The 16874-nt window shown below is 35.2% G+C and overlaps 2 protein-coding genes across 2 annotated transcripts; one reads left to right on the top strand and one right to left on the bottom strand.

Moving 5' to 3' along the window:
• On the bottom strand, window positions 832–3513 carry LOC109228275 (AP-3 complex subunit sigma-like). Its single transcript, XM_019393461.1, has 7 exons — window positions 3353–3513; window positions 3182–3224; window positions 2832–2893; window positions 2609–2705; window positions 1969–2039; window positions 1542–1633; window positions 832–1443 (listed from the first exon to the last, which is right to left on the bottom strand). Exons 1-7 carry the CDS (start codon window positions 3419–3421, stop codon window positions 1380–1382), a joined length of 498 nt encoding a protein of 165 aa, XP_019249006.1. The 5' UTR covers window positions 3422–3513; the 3' UTR covers window positions 832–1379.
• On the top strand, window positions 13048–16874 carry LOC109228180 (transcription termination factor MTERF2, chloroplastic). The gene is made up of 6 exons (XM_019393377.1): window positions 13048–13908; window positions 14524–14932; window positions 15125–15340; window positions 15596–15703; window positions 15965–16239; window positions 16353–16874. Exons 1-6 carry the CDS (start codon window positions 13175–13177, stop codon window positions 16666–16668), a joined length of 2058 nt encoding a protein of 685 aa, XP_019248922.1. The 5' UTR covers window positions 13048–13174; the 3' UTR covers window positions 16669–16874.

Raw genomic sequence — 16874 nt, 5'->3', positions numbered from 1 at the left:
ATGTAACAAGCTCGGTACATATGATTTATATGCACCAGCTTGAGGGGGAGTGTTAGAATAGTCATGTAAATAGGAGTAAATAAATAACCCTAATCCAATATATATTAGGAGTAGGACATGTTATGTGTGTATATATATAGGGCTCATTGTAACATATGAATATACATCAATAATATATTTTCTCCCGTGCTTTCTCACATTCATAGGCTGAGCTTTTTTCAGATAAGTCAAACAACTAGAAGAAATGGAAAAAGAAGACCGACTCTAATTTAAGAAACTAGTGGACTCATCACGAACTGACATGATATGCTAATTAAAAGGCACAGAATTGAATAAAAAGGGCGGACGGTGCACGAAGCATCCTGCATTCACGCAGGGTCCGGGGAAGGGCCGCACCCTAAGAGGTGTGATGTAGGCAGTCTACCCTAATACAAGCATCAATGGCTGATTCCACGGCTCGAACCCGTGACCTGTAGATCACACGGAGACAACTTTACTGTTGCTCCAAGGCTCCCTTTCAAAAGGCACAGAATTGAATGCTCTAAAAATTTTAACCAAATGTTCTAAAAAGTTTAATTTCCTGAAACTATTTATTGTAAGAGAAAGAATAAAGAAAAAAAAGTTTAGTTTGTTGAACCTAGGGTAAAGGAAGAAGGATGCGTGCAGGCAAAGCATCGAAAAGTATGCTAAGCCCTATAAAAGTTGTTTATTTTAGGCAAGTGCGTTATTTAGCAATTGGCTTCATATTGTTTATATGCAGATAGCCAGAGACCAAAAACATGTTGTTCTCAAATGGCTCGCCATCATGATTTAAAGGCCAAATGCCAAAAATTCCAAATCAAACCATAAGAAGAATAAAAATCTTGTGGTAACATCTACAAGGTCTCGGGACAGATTTCCCTTACCCAACTAAGCAAAAAGGAAATCAAAGAGACACTTCAAACTTATTAATCAACAAAATATCATCCGATCATAATGATTTGACATAGTGCACATGCCCCGGGGAGTCTCATTTTCATGTACATGTCAATTTGGTGATGCATGCCACAATATAACAGATACACCTAGTTAAAAGAAATATCCTTATGAATAGGCAACCAAACACTTTCTTATATTCACTTCAAGTTACTTCCGTTTTTCTTTTTCCTCCAAATGGGATAGAACTTCAAACGTCACAACTCACAACTCCATCGAGAAACAATGAACAGTTCAACTTGCAACCACTGTAGCTCTCTGAAAACTCTCGTGTGGAAATTTAAGGACCATAAAGTAATAGTTCAACAACTTGGTCGACAAATCCTGCCCAGCTCATGTTCAACCACTACTGGCTGACTGATTATATGAATTGTCCTACAGTACTTACCACAGTCAAACATGTGCTATCGACCTTGCCATCCAGTTATTGATGGAACTCCCATGATTGAATTTGCAGACCTTTCCATTCTGAACAAGAAAAAACTGTTAGCATCTTGACCTATTTCTGGTGATTAATAAACAGAAGAAAGAAAGAAAGAAAGAAAGATAATGGGGGTAGAAAGTACTTAGAGATTTCTTCAACTGCCTTCACTACTTCTGAAGAGTTTGTCTCAAGAACTTGACCTCCCAAAATAATCTCATCTAGTATAGCATGCACCTACAAAGCCTCAATACATCAGCAAACTCTCAAACATGAAAATTGAAGTTACCGAAGTTAGGATGTCAATGCTAATAAGAACTTTTCGACAGGCCAATCTCTTTTTTGTTCTTGCAGGGGCGGATCCGGCCTGTCATCTACGGGTTCCTGTGAACCCAGTAGCTTTTGTCCAAACAGTGTAAATGTGTTCTAAAAATTCATTAAATATCTACAAATATTTAAATGTGAACCCAGTTACTATTGAAAATTTACTCGAAGTCGCTGCAGGAACCCATAAACATTAAATCCTGGATCCGCCTCTGTTCGCGATACTAAAACAAAGAGAGAAGACTGACCTTATTAAAATTGAATACTATATCCAGTTCACGTACATTGCTGAAACACTTGTCCATTGCCTCGACAAAAACTGAAATTGTCAACAACATATCAAGGTAGTAAATCTTCGAGACTGACCATATGTGCAGTAAAGTAAAATCCAATGATCAGAATATGTTCCGGTCTTCTAAACCAGGTAGTTGAATCGTGTTTAGGTTGGTTCCATCACAAGACAATGCAAATGCACAGACTTATTATAAGAACAAAAACATAGAAAAGCTTAGCAGTAACCAATTAGTTCCTGCCATTCCAATGGAGACCTACAGACATAGTTTGTAGTAAGGAGGATACATGGTTGCTAAAGTTTCTTTCCAGCAAGTAGCACTTTTTATTCGGTTATAGCATTTTGCAGCAGCCGAAACAAGCAAGAAATCGTTAGGAAGCCTCAGCTACAAGTTTGTTCCGTTGCAAGAGTTCTGTGCCTGAACTCCAGTACGAAGGAAGAAAGGGAAAAATACTTTAAACTCTTTCAAAGAAGAGAGACTTAGCTCTTCGATTATGAATACTCTAACTTCCGAGGTTCTTCAATTAAACAATCTATCACTAAATGATAACTTCAAAGTTAATAGTCGGCATGATGAAGAGCGTGTGAAGATATACCTTGCATGAGATCAAGCATCGCAAGCTCATTCTCAGAGCTGTCAAATATGAATACAATATGTAGTGTGGCATATGTCTTGTATACAAGTCGAGCATCCTACATGTAGGGAGGCACAATGTGTGAATATTTCTCGCTTTTCCTTATGTTTTACATGTATTTTGAGGAACAATGAATACCACAAAGCAAACCAAATTCAGAGAGAGCATAGAGGAAAACACATACTGATCCAAAGAGGGAATCAACCTTGACAAAGTTGCTTACATTATCTGCTCTACTGCTTAAAACTGCACTTTAACACAAAATTGTCACAATAAATGATTCACAAGATATCAACAGTATACAAATCACCACATAGAAAGAAAAGAAAAATATGAAACTGACTCTGGCAGTGCATTAAATCATTTCTTTAACCGACCACAGTAAAAATGAAATAGTTTATTATGGATTAGATTTACAACCCAATCATTAGCAAAATATGTATCAAGATCCAAAAATTCAATTTTTATTCTTAAGCAAAAAAAAATGACATACTAAAAACAAAACGAAGAATAAAAATTAAATGTAAGTACAACCTCCGAAAATTCTTCGAATAAGCTCTTGTTGTTTCTCTGCAGGCTAACCTTACATTTCAAGTAACAGTTGATTTAAGAAAGAAGTAAATTCACAAAAATTAAAATAAAAAACGAGCTTTAATATAATGTTCTTCCATTTTTTAAAAAGTAAAAGGGTTAAGGGAGACTGACATGATAATCGTAGAATTTGACAAGACGAGGCTTGCCCTTATCGTTCATTACGATCACTCCCTTTATCATCCTTTTATTGATTCCAATTTTCAACTGATCGTCTCCTCTCTGACTTGCTTCTAAATCTTGGCGATTCTAATATTGCGCATTGCTTTGTATTTGGTATACGCTTTTATGTTTTGATTATTACAGTTACACACCCTAACTGTGGTGAAATGCATATTCGACCACCAGTATTTTTTGTGTGTGCAATTATCGTTATTATTCTATGCCTCTAAATTCAATAGCATTGCCCCATTGAGTTATGTTTTCTTATTCATTGTGTAACAAAATTAATTCCTATACCTTTCTTAAACATTTCTTCTTTGATTTTCTAGGTTTTGTCCTAGTATTTGGAGTTGTCATGTTTTCGTATTTGGAAGCCTTTTTTGTATTTCAATTATCACATAGTATAAACTATGAAGTGAATATGTAATAATACACCTAAAAAAAGGTTAATAAAATGAAATGAATCGAAAATGTGATCAATAGTATTTTTACTAATTATTTATGCATAATATATGTAACAATTAAAGATATAAATCATTAATAACTTATTGTAAACGAATAAATAAATAATACATATGTGAGCAAACTATTAGAGCGATCTAAAAGTTTGACTAACCTACATTTACATGACATCACATTTAGTAATTATATTATCCCCGTGGGTTAGAGTCAATTTCATATAATCTTGTATTTAAAGTGATTGAGTTNTTTTAATGACACTAGTTTTAGAGTACGCGCGATGCGCGTGTACTCATGTGTTGAATAAAAACTTCTTCAAACTGACATATATATATTATTTAAAAAATATGTCTTGCGTGTAAGATATTAGGATTCACAATGTTAAATCTCAGTTTACATTTTCGTTGTTAGTATGTTTGGACTTTAACTAAATATTTTCAAAGGTTTAATTCTAGTCTTTTATTAATTATAGGTAAATATTAACTCATTAATAATATTCTACTTGATATTGTTCGAATTGAAAATATGAAGGGTACGGCATCTTTATTAGTGAAGGATTGGGAGATTGACAGAATAAACGTGGTAAAGATTTTGTGATTTAGTTGCTAATTTTGGGTCGTTGGTGATTTTTCATTCTTTTTAATAATTTATATATATGGTAAAAGTTTATTTAATTTTAAAGTCCTAAATATTGTAACTTCATACTTATTTCAAAAAAGGAACAATTTAATTAGAGATATTTTAGTTTTTTCAAAGTCCTAAATATTAAGAAATAATTAAATGACTATTTTGTTTAGTGTGAACTCTATTTTAAAAAAGTAAAAGCACGAATGATATTTCGCTAAAAGTAGGGTGCGCACTTTGCGCTTGTTCCCTTTGTCAAATAAGTAAATAACTTCTTTAAAAATTACATAAATAATATCAAACAATTTTTTGAGTTATAATAAAAAATAAAATAAAATGTATAACTTTCTAAAAGTATATATATTGATCTCATATCCAGCGCAATAAAAGTCCTTATAGTTTAATATCGTATGATAATTATTCTTATTTTATGCATTGGCAATGACCAAATAATTAAAATTTATTACTTTTATCATGATGAGGTTGGTCTGGAAAAAAAAATATTTGAAAATATAAACGTTAAAAATAATTAAAGTTGACTCTCTCTCTCTCTCTCTCTCTCTCTCTCTCTCTCTCTCTCTATATATATATATATATATATATATATATATATATATATATATATATATACTTTCATTTATTAAAATATTTTCAAAAAAGAAAAAGATAATTAACCACAACTCATTTAGAGGCAATTTTTCTTCTATTATTTTATCGTTATTGTTTTAAGTTTGCATACATTAATAAAAAATAATAACTGATTGTGTGTTGTTTTATAATTACTGAATAGATTCTAAACATTGAGAGTAAATGATGTTTGGAAGTCGAAATAATTATTGAGTGTAGTTTTAAATATTATACAAAAGTTCAATAGATAAAATTTAGTTAATTTCAAAATTATAGATATTAAAAAAATTAGCATGAAAGATATTATAGATGTGTTACACACTTCAACTAAGTAAATAATTTATTCAATATTTAAAATATTAGAATTTTGTATATAGTTATAATAAAGAGTTATTTAATAACTAAAATTTTACTTGATTTAAAAGTTTTAAAATATTAAATATAACTTTATCTAGTGGTTAAGTTAAGAGTATTTTACCTTGTTTTCCAACTACACTGAATTGTATACTACTTATTTTTCATTATTTTTTTGTACAGTTGTCAAGTATTATTTCAAAAACTTTGATTTTAAGTTTTTCATAGTACTCATGATTTTAAGATGGTTAGAATGGGCTAAAGTTATAGATAGCAAAAAAAAAAAAAACTCCAATTAGTAACATAAGTATATTTTCAAGTAAATAATAATATAAATTGATGTATATAGAGTAGTTTAAATATATTATTGGAAGAAAAGTGTACTACATTGAACGGAGCTTTGCACCTTCCTAAAATATTCTATGCACGTAGAATAAGAAGAAGAAAATTATAAACTAATTGTTTGATTTTTATATGGAAAACTTAATTGATTTTGATGTACTCAATATTATGATTTTCTTTGTAAGGAAAACTTTAATAAGTAAAGTTTTAATTGACTTCAAAATGGTAAATATTATGGGAATAATTAAATGACTATTTTGTCTAGTGCGAACTCTATTTTAAAAGGGTAAAAAAGACGAACGACATTTCGATAAGGGCCTTCGTGCTTTTAATATAGTATAGATGATCTTATAGTAAAAAATGGCATGGCATAATATGTCATGCCCCAAACCTAACGAGGCGTGGCCGGCACCCGGTGCCATACTCGGCCCGAGCGTACCACTCTGTAACTGTAAACTCTGGAGGGACAACCCTCAACTTAGGCCGATGAGGCCATATTCTGAATCATCTGAAAATATCATCTCTCTCATCCAAGGGGTAAACATACCCAAAATCATATACATACATATACATACATACATATATATATATATATATATATATATATATATATATATATATATTTATGCTTATGAGGCCACCATGAGTATCTACTGATATATAGACTATACAAGACTTGTCTACAAGCCTCTAGGGATAACTGAACTGTATCATGATCAGGACAGGGCCTCGACCTACCCATCAAACCTGTAAATATAAAATAGACTCCACGGTATAGACATAGTAACTCCGAGGAAGTGTAGCTTACCAACCAAGCTGATGTTTGACTTTGTCTACTGGGAAGGTCTATCCAGTTGTCTATCAGGACCTGCAAGCATGAAATGCAGCATCCCCAACAAAAGGGACGTCAATACGAAATAATATACCGAGTATGTAAGGCAACATAATAACTGAAAGCTGAAACTGAACTGATAATGTAATAACTGAAAGTACCTGGGAGTCAAATATAATTTGAAAATATGCTTACCTGCTGATACTCACTCATCTCTCTCAATATAGTAAGTAAAATAGATGTTCGGCCCTATAAGGCTCGGTATGTGTAATTGTTCTGTCGTAGTAGGCTCGCTTCATAGGCGCTTAGCCATACTAGGCTCTATATCTCAGCCATTCTGGGCTCGCTCATAGGCGCTCGGCCATAGTAGGCTCGGTATATAACTTACCATCTGATCAGAGGTTGCCCAATAGGGGCCTGCCTATCGATTATAGCTCGATGGTGGTAAAAATATTGTAATACAGACTCTCTGCTCTCTTGGCTGAAAGAAGACAAAACTAACTGAATATGAAGTCCTAATAAGGGAGAATAATGTAGTTTATGAGACTAGGATAATGTACGCAAATTCAGGAATAAGAACTTCCCTTTATGCCCCGTTGTCAAACGCATGCAGTTACGGGATCATGCCAAAATGAAGGAGAGGTTTAGCCTTAACATACCTTATCACAATCTTTCCAATCACCAAGTTGAACTTCTCTTCACACCTTAATCTACAACAATGATAATAATACTATCATTAAGTTACGAAAGGTACAACTATCGCACGACGAACGACAAGCTTATTTCGTATTAAAATAGGCAGCATCTCCCCTATAATCTTTACTTCCTCCAAATTCAAGATAACACCAACAACACAAGAACACAACAATAACAACATATATACATTGTTTTTCAACCTTATATACACAATAAAATACTACAAAACAGCCCAACACACCCCAATCTCTTCATACACAAAATGACCACCGTAGTAGTGTCAAATGACCCGAAAATATTACGACGAACGACCAGCCCACCATCCTGCATTTATGTGGTGTTTCTCCACACCCTTTATCCTCCAACACTCCATAAAACATTAGCAAAACATGCAATCCAACAGTCCACAAAACAGTCAGCTACAAGTGAATAACTCGAACTCACGGCTTCCGATCACCGTCCCGTGAGTTCTTACAATTATAGAACGACTTTCCACACATCTCCAACAGAAAAAATAGATGAAATAGAGCAGTAAACTTATCTTATTTGTTGAATAACTCAGCTCCTATCTTGGCTCTTCAAACTCTAGGTTTTACTTCCAACTAGAACCTGAAAAGGAGAGAAATTCAATTAGGGTTTGTGTTCAATTTTTGGGAGGATGTTTGTAGGGGTTTAAGTCTGATTATTGTGCCCTCTTATCAGTGTATTATATGAACTAGATAGGCCTTTAAAAGGTCTCTTTGGACGACCCGAACTGGTCCATTTTTGGCATGTAGGTGCCACACCTACTTGTCACCTAGCAGTATATACTATATATATATATATATATATATATATATATATATATATACTCCGATGTCGTATTGACAAACGATTTAATGATTTAGAAAATAGACTCATAGATCTTCAATTTGATGGGTGGAACACCCCATAACTATAAGTACATTGAGAGAAAATTGCATTTACATTTGACCCATTTCAGTAAAACCTATGAACGTAACTTGTGATGACTTTCATCGACTTTTGTTCCATACAACTCGTTTGACTTCAAAACATAACACACGACTATCACACGACTAACATAACTCGTAACATAACCTCCTTATGTCACGACCCGGATTTTCCACCCTCGGGGGTCGTGATGGCGCCTACTCGTGGAAGCTAGGCAAGCCAAGAACCTTTGCAAACATTAACCCATCTCATTTTATACATGATTAAACAATAATGAATAAGCAATTAAAATACAACGAAAAGTAAAATTTAGCGGAAGTCTGAACTAAATATAGAAACAGCGTCTAGAAAACCAATACAAGTCTCTACCCAGCACCTGGTGTCACAACAATACACGGACTGTCTAGGATTACTACACATAAGAGTTTGAAATAAAGGACATAGTCTGTCTCGGATACAAATGTCAACAGAACATGAAAACTGATACAAGAGACGTCGGGCCTGCGGATGCCAGCAAGGCTACCTCGGAGTCTCGTGGACTGAAGGTCGGCTCCCTGGCTACTGCTGCGCACCGTAAGCTGCTCCGACACCTGGATCTGTGCAAAAGAGCACAGAGTGTAGCATCAGCACAACCGACCCCATGTGCTGGTAAGTGCCTAGCCTAACCCCGGCGAAGTAGTGACGAGGCTAGACCGGACTACCACATAAACCTGTGCAGTTATATATACATATACAGCAGAATCGAGATACAGAGACAAGTAATCAATATGGGAGGGGGGAGCATGCTATGGGGGAAATAACAATTTCAAGTAAAAGTCGTCCAGTAATGAAGGAAATAACACAACTCAGACATTAATAAAAAATCAGAAAGCAACAAGTGCACGGCATCACCCTTCGTGCTTTTACTCTCATCCTCACCAAACAATGATATAATAAAACGTGCACGGCATCACCCTTCGTGCTTTTACTCTCTTTCCTCACATATAATAAATAGAATCAGCACGGAATGGTACATCGTGCGGCACGGCATCACCCTTCGTGCTTTACTCTCTTTCCTCACAATAAGCAAACAATGCACGTCATCACCCTTCGTGCTTTACACTATTTCCTCACAATAAACAAACAATGCACGGCATCACCCTTCGTGCTTTAACACTCTTCCTCACCCAAACAACAATCACAAACAAGGTGCAAGGGAATAAATAAAATAATAATAGAAATCCCGGCACAGGGAACACAATTAAACAATTAAATCCCGGCAAGGGTGCAACATCAATAATCTCAACGTCCCGGCAAGGGAAAATAATCAATAAGCAACAATATCCCGGCAAGGCAGCAATTTAAATACTCTTTCTCTTTCTTTCACTTTTATTTCATATCTCACTTTACCACTTGAGCCAATGCTCCTAAGGGGTTCAACAATTTCATATACGTTCACAATTGTAATATTACTTGAGCCAACGCTCCTCGATGTTCATAGGTCACAATTTCCTTTCACAAGCTTTTCACAACCAATAGGAATCATCACCAAGGCAAGATAAATACAACGAAATCAAGATATTCATAATTTAAAGACTCACGGTCATGCTAGACACCAACGTATAGATACTCATCACCATGCCTATACGTCGTACTCGACAATTACCACATAGCAAATAGGACTCAACTCCTAATCCCTCAAGCTAAGGTTAGACCAAACACTTACCTCGAACTTCCACGGCCAACTCAATCCTCAACAACCGCCTTTCCTTTCGAATTCGGCTCCCAATCAATCGTATCTATACACAAATGACTTCATAACATCAAATAATGCTAAACAATTCGAACTCAATGCCTAATTATAGCTTTTCCATCATTTTTCCCAAAAACTCAAAAATCGACCCCGGGCCCGCTTGGTCAAAACACGAGGTTCGGACCAAAATCAAATCCCCCATTCACCCACGAGCCCAAATATATAATTTATTTTCAAATTTGACCCCAAAACGAGGTCTAAATCAAGAAAAATTAAAAAGCCCTTACTCTACCCAAATACCAAATTTTCTACCTTAAATCACATGTTTTAGGCCTAGGATTTCAATAGATGTTGAAGGAAATGGAAAAAAACAAGTTAAAGATTACTTACCTAAGAGATTATGGTGAGTAAGTGCTTCAAAAATCGCCTAAGAGCTTTGGAGAGAAGAGGTTTATGAAAAATGGCCAATTTCCCGTAATGCATTCTGTTTTTGAGCTTAAATAACTAGGCGGATTTTTACTCTATGCGATCGCGGAAGAATCAATGCGATCGCATAGAACAAATTTATGACTACCAAAATTAACTCTATGCGATCGCGGAAGAATCAATGCGATCGCATAGAACAAATTCATGACTACCAAAATTAACTATATGCGATCGCGGAAGAATCAATGCGATCGCATAGAACAAATTCATGACTACCAAAATTAACTCTATGCGATCGCGGAAGAATTAATGCGATCGCATAGAACAAATTCATGACTACCAAAATTAACTCTATGCGATCGCGGACATTCCTATGCGATCGCATAGAACAAAAACCTGGACACCAGCAACCAGCAAAAACACCAGATTTTCTAAGTCCAAAAACACTCCGACGCCTATCCGAAACTCACCCGAGCCCTCGGGGCTCCAAACCAAACATATACTAACTCAAAAACATCACATGGACTTACTCGTGCGATCTAATCGCCAAATTAACATCATGAACATCGAATTAAACCTCAAAATCAAAGAATTTCCTCAAATTTCTTAAATCATCAATTTTTTGCAATTTAGGTCCGGATCACGTCAAATGACATCTGTTTTTTACCAAATTTTACAGAAACATGTTAAATCATATATAAGACCTGTACCGGGCGCCGGAACCAAAATATGGGCCCGATACCATCGCTTTCTAATCAGATTTTATTTCCAATTTTCTTAAACATTTCCAGAAAATAATTTTTCTAAAAAATTCATTTCTCGGGCTCAGGACCTTGGAATTCGATTCCGGGCATACGCCCAAGTCCCATATTTTTCTACGGACCCTTCGGGACCAACAAATCACGGGTCCGGGTCCGTTTGTCCAAAATATTGACCAAAGTCAAATTTATTCATTTTAACATCAAAACTTAGCATTTTTCACCAAATTTCATATTTAAGCTTTTCGGCTACGCGCCCGGACTGCGCACACAAATCGAGGCAACTCTAAATAAGGTTTTCAAGGCTTCAGGGACACAAAATTCAATTAAAAATAGGTGATGACCCTTTGGGTCGTCACACCTTATCATGTTAAGCACCCTAGTCTCACCCCAAAAGTACATGTTATAACATTCCCAACTTGTCGACTTTCGACGAAACATTATTTTCTTCAATTCCTTAGCTTCTAAACCTTCGAACCCTCTTTGTACTTGTTGTTCATGATCTTCAATATATGTAACATCCAAGGGAACATGATAACTTACTTTATATACTTTCAAAGACGATCTCATTTTTTATCTTACATTAGTTACTTATGACGCACGTTTACGTACGAAAACATGGGGCGTAACATATTAAATATCTTAAGTCCTAATGAAACCTCTGTGTTGATTTTTTTAAATATTCATAATCAAACATCGTCATATATAAGATGAAATGAAGAAAGTAATTTATTTCGAATTCGTCTACTGAAAATATTACTATATATTTGTGAAATGGTAAATACTCACTTCTTCTTAGGGTATTCGTCAGTCGGTACAATACAATATTTAGCCATTTCGGTTCAGTATTTTTTATATTCAGTATTTTAAAATGCTATACCAATACCGTGCTTAATTAGATTCCGTATGGTTCGGATTTTCTCCTTTCAGTTTCGATTTATGCGGTACGGTAACTTCGATTTTTTCGACTTGAATATTGACTAGTACGTAGAGCTAGACTATATTCTTAATTAAAGTGGTCACAAATATAAAAATAAAAACGTTCTTCTAAGTTTACCTAACCTTTGACAAAATCTTTGTCCAAAATTAGCATATATTGACCCATAGAAAATACAGTTACCGTCGTAAAAATAAATTAGTAGTTTTCGGAAATTCTCGGTAAGAAAGAAGGGGATGTTTTTTTTTTCTGTTTTAAGAAAAGGAAAATCTTATTTCCCGAATCAAAGAAAAGTACAATAAAGAATAAATTTGATCAGTGAAAATGTCTTGTTACTTGCTTAGAGCTAATTGATGACCTTAGAGTATACAACAAGGACTAATACAACAGATGCAACATTAATACACGAGTAAGAAGCATCCTAAATAATAGAAACATTACATTAACTTGCTTGGCAACCTAGAGAATAAGAGTCAAAATTTGCAGCCTAACTTGTTCCTCTATTTTCCTAAAGGAGTACAAGGGCTTTACTGTCAGCCTCAATATGAGTGCTAAAGAAAAGTATTATGTAACTTAGTACATTATAATCAATAATATGTGTTTTTAGTATATATTTCGGTACAGTATCGATATTTCCGTGTTATTTTGTTAAATACTAAATACCATACCTAATATCAAAATTTTTAAAACCTTAAATCAAATACCAAATATCGAAATACTAAATAGTAAATACCAAAATTTTCGATTTTGGTATGGTAATTAGGCAGTTACCAACTTATGCACAATCCTACTTCTTCTTAGTAAAATAATATTAAATCGCATAATTATCAAGGGAATAGTTTGATAAGCCTAATGGTCCCAAGTGCAAATTATATTGTTTTCTCGTGCTCAACTATAGTTTCGACTAACTACTTGGGTTTTAGTGAAAAATCAAAACCCCCCTTCTTCTTTTAACTACTACTAGTATTAGCTTAGTTTAGAACTATAACGAGATATTTACAGAGCTTTATCCAAATTCGAATTTCCTCCATTGAAGATGCTCTGTGAGCTTCATCACCATCATTTCTCTTTCACTGCACAATCCATAAACCAACATCAAACTACCCAACACACCATTATACACTTCTCTCCCAAAAAACATCGTCTTTTTCCCATTTTTTCCACCCACCACCCCAACCAGCAACCCCACCACCTTAAAAACCAAGAATCTGATACCAACACCAGCACTACCTTAAATAATGAAAAGGGTATCACTCGAAAACACAATTCAAAATCCGCAGCTGTACTCCTTCGTTATCTCTCATCAAATGATAATAAACCGGAAGCATACCAAGAACCGGTTCCCGGTTCAGCTGAACCGGAGAAACAAGAATGTGCTGTACTAGAAGAAGATAAAGAGAAGGTTCTAGAAATGTCATTAATAAGGAAAAGAACCCCTCAGTTTCCAGGTTCTATTTATGTTCAATCAAATATTTCCTCTTTCTTTGATCTTAAAAAAGGAAGTGGTTTTAATGATGATGATGATGAGATGTTAATTAAGGCACTTGAGATAAGGAGGAAAGTGACAGTTGAGATTTTTAAAGAAGCAATGAGAAAAGGCAGATTTGGGATTACATATTCGACGAATTTGGTTTCATATTTGGATGTTTTTATAGATTATGTGATGATTCAAGCTGCTTCAATGAAACAAATGCCCGAGTTCTTGGATTCGTCGTTCAATGTTCGTGCTAGAGCCTTTATAGATGAGTCTGGTGTCGTGCCAATTGTGAGGTACAACAGATTATGCACATTGAATTTTGACTTCACACATTTTGCTCATTGAGGACAAGAGTGGGTTGCTCTAGTGGTGAGCACCCTCCGCTTCCAACCAAGAGGTTGTGAGTTCGAGTCATCCCAAGAGCAAGGTGGGGAGTTCTTGGAGGGAGGGATGCTGAGGGTCTATCGGAAACAGTCTCTCTACCCAGGGTAGGGGTAAGGTCTGCGTACACATTACCCTCCCCAGACCCCACTAATGGGATTATATTGGGTTGTTGTTATACATTTTGCTCATTGAGCTCGATAATAAAAACTAATCCTTGCATTATTTGCATTGTAAATACGACGTTTGGTGTCTGGTATAAACCTCAGCATTACTAATACAACTTTTGTTTTACGTTACAAGAATCTATATATAACTAGGGATAGAATGTAGAATAAGAACATATGTCATGAGAATATTAGGAAAGGTTAGTTTCTTGACTTAAGTATCACAATCTCTGTATGACAATTCATGTATTATTATTCATCGAATAGCAATTTCCTGCATTATTTACCGTGTAACAATCCATGCATTACAAACATTGCATAACTAGTCTGTAAACCAAACTACTCCTATATATCTTGCAGGTGGTTGAAACACAATGCATTGTCATATCCCCAAATTGCGAACCTAATTTGCAAGTCTAGAGGAGATCTTGAATCAATAAGACGTTTGGCTGAGTGGTTGAAGTCGATTCATGTGAAGGGAAGATTTATTGGGCTTGTAATGATTAGAGCTAAGGAGAATGTATTAGGTCGGAGCTTGGAAGAATTGGATGAGATTGTTGAGTACTTGGAGAACAAAGGCGTGAAGAGAGATTGGATAGGGTATATTGTAGGCCGATGTCCTGAAATATTGTCCTTCACCACCGAAGAACTAGAGTGTCGTACAAAGTTCTATTTTGATATGGAAATGGATGAGAAGGATTTTGGAACAATGGTTTTTGACTATCCTAAGGTGCTTGGCTACTTCTCTATGGAAGAGATGAACCAAAAGGTGTCTGCTTTAACTCATTTCCTCCCAATATTCATTGATATATATGCTTTCTTGTGTTTTCCCTTTGTGGGGTAAAATGAACTGAAGAATCATCTAATTAATGTTTACGGCATGTCACTTGGGTGATTTAAATTTTGGACTGCAAGCTTATATTCCCAATTTTTTCTTGGTGAAACACGACTCTTCATTCAGGTTGCATATCTTAAGGAGTTTGGCCTCAGCAATGAAGATGTTGGAAGATTATTAGCTTTTAAACCTCATTTGATGGGTTGTGGTATTGAAGAAAAGTTCAAGCCTCTTGTCAAGTACTTTTATTACCTAGGGATTTCAAAAGACGGTATGAGAAGAATTCTAGTTACCAGACCGGTGCTATTCTGTGTTGATTTCGAGAATACCATTGTCACTAAGGTATGTATTACTTTTGGCTTGTGTGGAAGTACATTAGGTGTCGGGGCATCAACATACGAGTACTTAAACCTCAATCTATGAGGCAACTCAGTCTTTTCGCAATAATTTGAAGTTTTTGTTGACAACTCAAACTTCTGCAATTCATTTTATCCCTTCGAGTCAGAACAATATAACTAGAATTTCTTTTTTGCTTTAAGATATCTCCTTTCCCTTTTCGTTTTCCTTGCTAATGACTTACCTTCTCAATTGCTGAAGGTCCAATTCTTACGAGACATAGGTGTCCAACAAGATGCTATTGGTAATGTGCTAGTCAGGTTTCCCAGGTTACTCACTTTCAGCCTCCACAAGAAGATACGTCCAGTGGTACGTTCATTTCCTTTTTCTGACTGTTTGTATTTCATCCGAATTGTCTAAACAATGTTGGCCTTCTGTCGTTCTAGTAATATTTGGTGATAGTGCCATGCCTATAATGGATCACATGAAGAACCTAAGTCGTGATTTAGGAATCAGAGCGACTATACAACTCTATCCCATTAATGCTGTGTTGTTGGTTACATCTGTTTACAGACTGCTTACTACTTAAAGAGTCGGAGCACAACTGATATTGGATTGGCTATCTTATAGGTCATATTTCTTTTGACAAAAGCTGGTGTCTCTCAGAAGAATATTGGAAAGGTGATAGCTCTAGGTCCAGAGCTTCTAGGATGCAGCATTGCCAATAAATTGGATCACAATGTGAAGTATTTTCTTTCCCTGGGTATAACTCTCAGACAATTAGGTGAAATGGTTGCTGATTTTCCAATGCTACTAACATACAATATAGACATCCTTCGCCCCAAGTATCGTTATTTGCGAAGGATGATGGTTCGGCCTTTGCAGGATCTTATTGAATTCCCAAGGTATTTGGCATATGCCATCAACAGAAGTGTCCTTCCAATTTTATTTTATTTTTTAACGATAAAGTGCTGTATGCTTTACCGTTATTCTGCTGAAAGTGACATCTATGTTACAGGTTTTTCAGCTATTCACTCGACGAAAGAATAGTTCCTAGACACAAGATTATGGTGGAGAATCGTATAAACTTCAAGCTTCGGTATATGTTGGCAAGCACAGATGATGAATTTAAACAGAGGGTTCAGGCTGCTGTTGAAAGACGCTTAAGATTTGAATCCGGTGTCATATATGATAAGCAGGCAGATACTCAAATCGATTGCTCCATCGAAAAGTTGCCTTTTGATTTTCAAACAGCTGAGATACTAGAAGAGAACACAGATCTCTCATCTGATTACAAAGATTTACCTACTGCACATATTCAGAATTCTGCATAACATCCAAAAAAAGCATATAGAATTGTGATATAAATTGTTACTTTTTTCTTTCTTTCTTATTTGGTAGTTTAATAGGATAATATTACTCAGCACATGCCCTTGAAAGATTTGGATCTTGGATCACTAGGTAACAGATTAACTACTTCTGACAATCTAAGCCTGAAGTTTAAGTTGGAAAATTAGAAACTTACAAAGTTTTCACTGCA

The sequence above is a fragment of the Nicotiana attenuata genome, chromosome 1 (genome assembly GCF_001879085.1).
Source record: "Nicotiana attenuata strain UT chromosome 1, NIATTr2, whole genome shotgun sequence".
Classification (NCBI taxonomy): domain Eukaryota; kingdom Viridiplantae; phylum Streptophyta; class Magnoliopsida; order Solanales; family Solanaceae; genus Nicotiana; species Nicotiana attenuata.
The sequence above is the reverse complement of the archived record's forward strand: the minus strand, read 5'-3'. Positions and strand labels throughout refer to the sequence as shown.

Excerpts from the sequence above, each read along its gene's own strand:
- LOC109228180 (XM_019393377.1), top strand. The coding sequence starts at position 13,175 with ATGCTCTGTGAGCTTCATCACCATCATTTCTCTTTCACTGCACAATCC. Across the intron at positions 14,933-15,124 it reads TGGAAGAGATGAACCAAAAG|GTTGCATATCTTAAGGAGTT; the intron begins GTGTCTGCTTTA and ends CTCTTCATTCAG. Across the intron at positions 15,704-15,964 it reads ACAAGAAGATACGTCCAGTG|GTCATATTTCTTTTGACAAA; the intron begins GTACGTTCATTT and ends GCTATCTTATAG.
- LOC109228275 (XM_019393461.1), bottom strand. The coding sequence starts at position 3,421 with ATGATAAAGGGAGTGATCGTAATGAACGATAAGGGCAAGCCTCGTCTT. Across the intron at positions 2,894-3,181 it reads TATTCGAAGAATTTTCGGAG|TTTTAAGCAGTAGAGCAGAT; the intron begins GTTGTACTTACA and ends GTTAAAGTGCAG. Across the intron at positions 1,444-1,541 it reads GCAGTTGAAGAAATCTCTAA|AATGGAAAGGTCTGCAAATT; the intron begins GTACTTTCTACC and ends TTTCTTGTTCAG.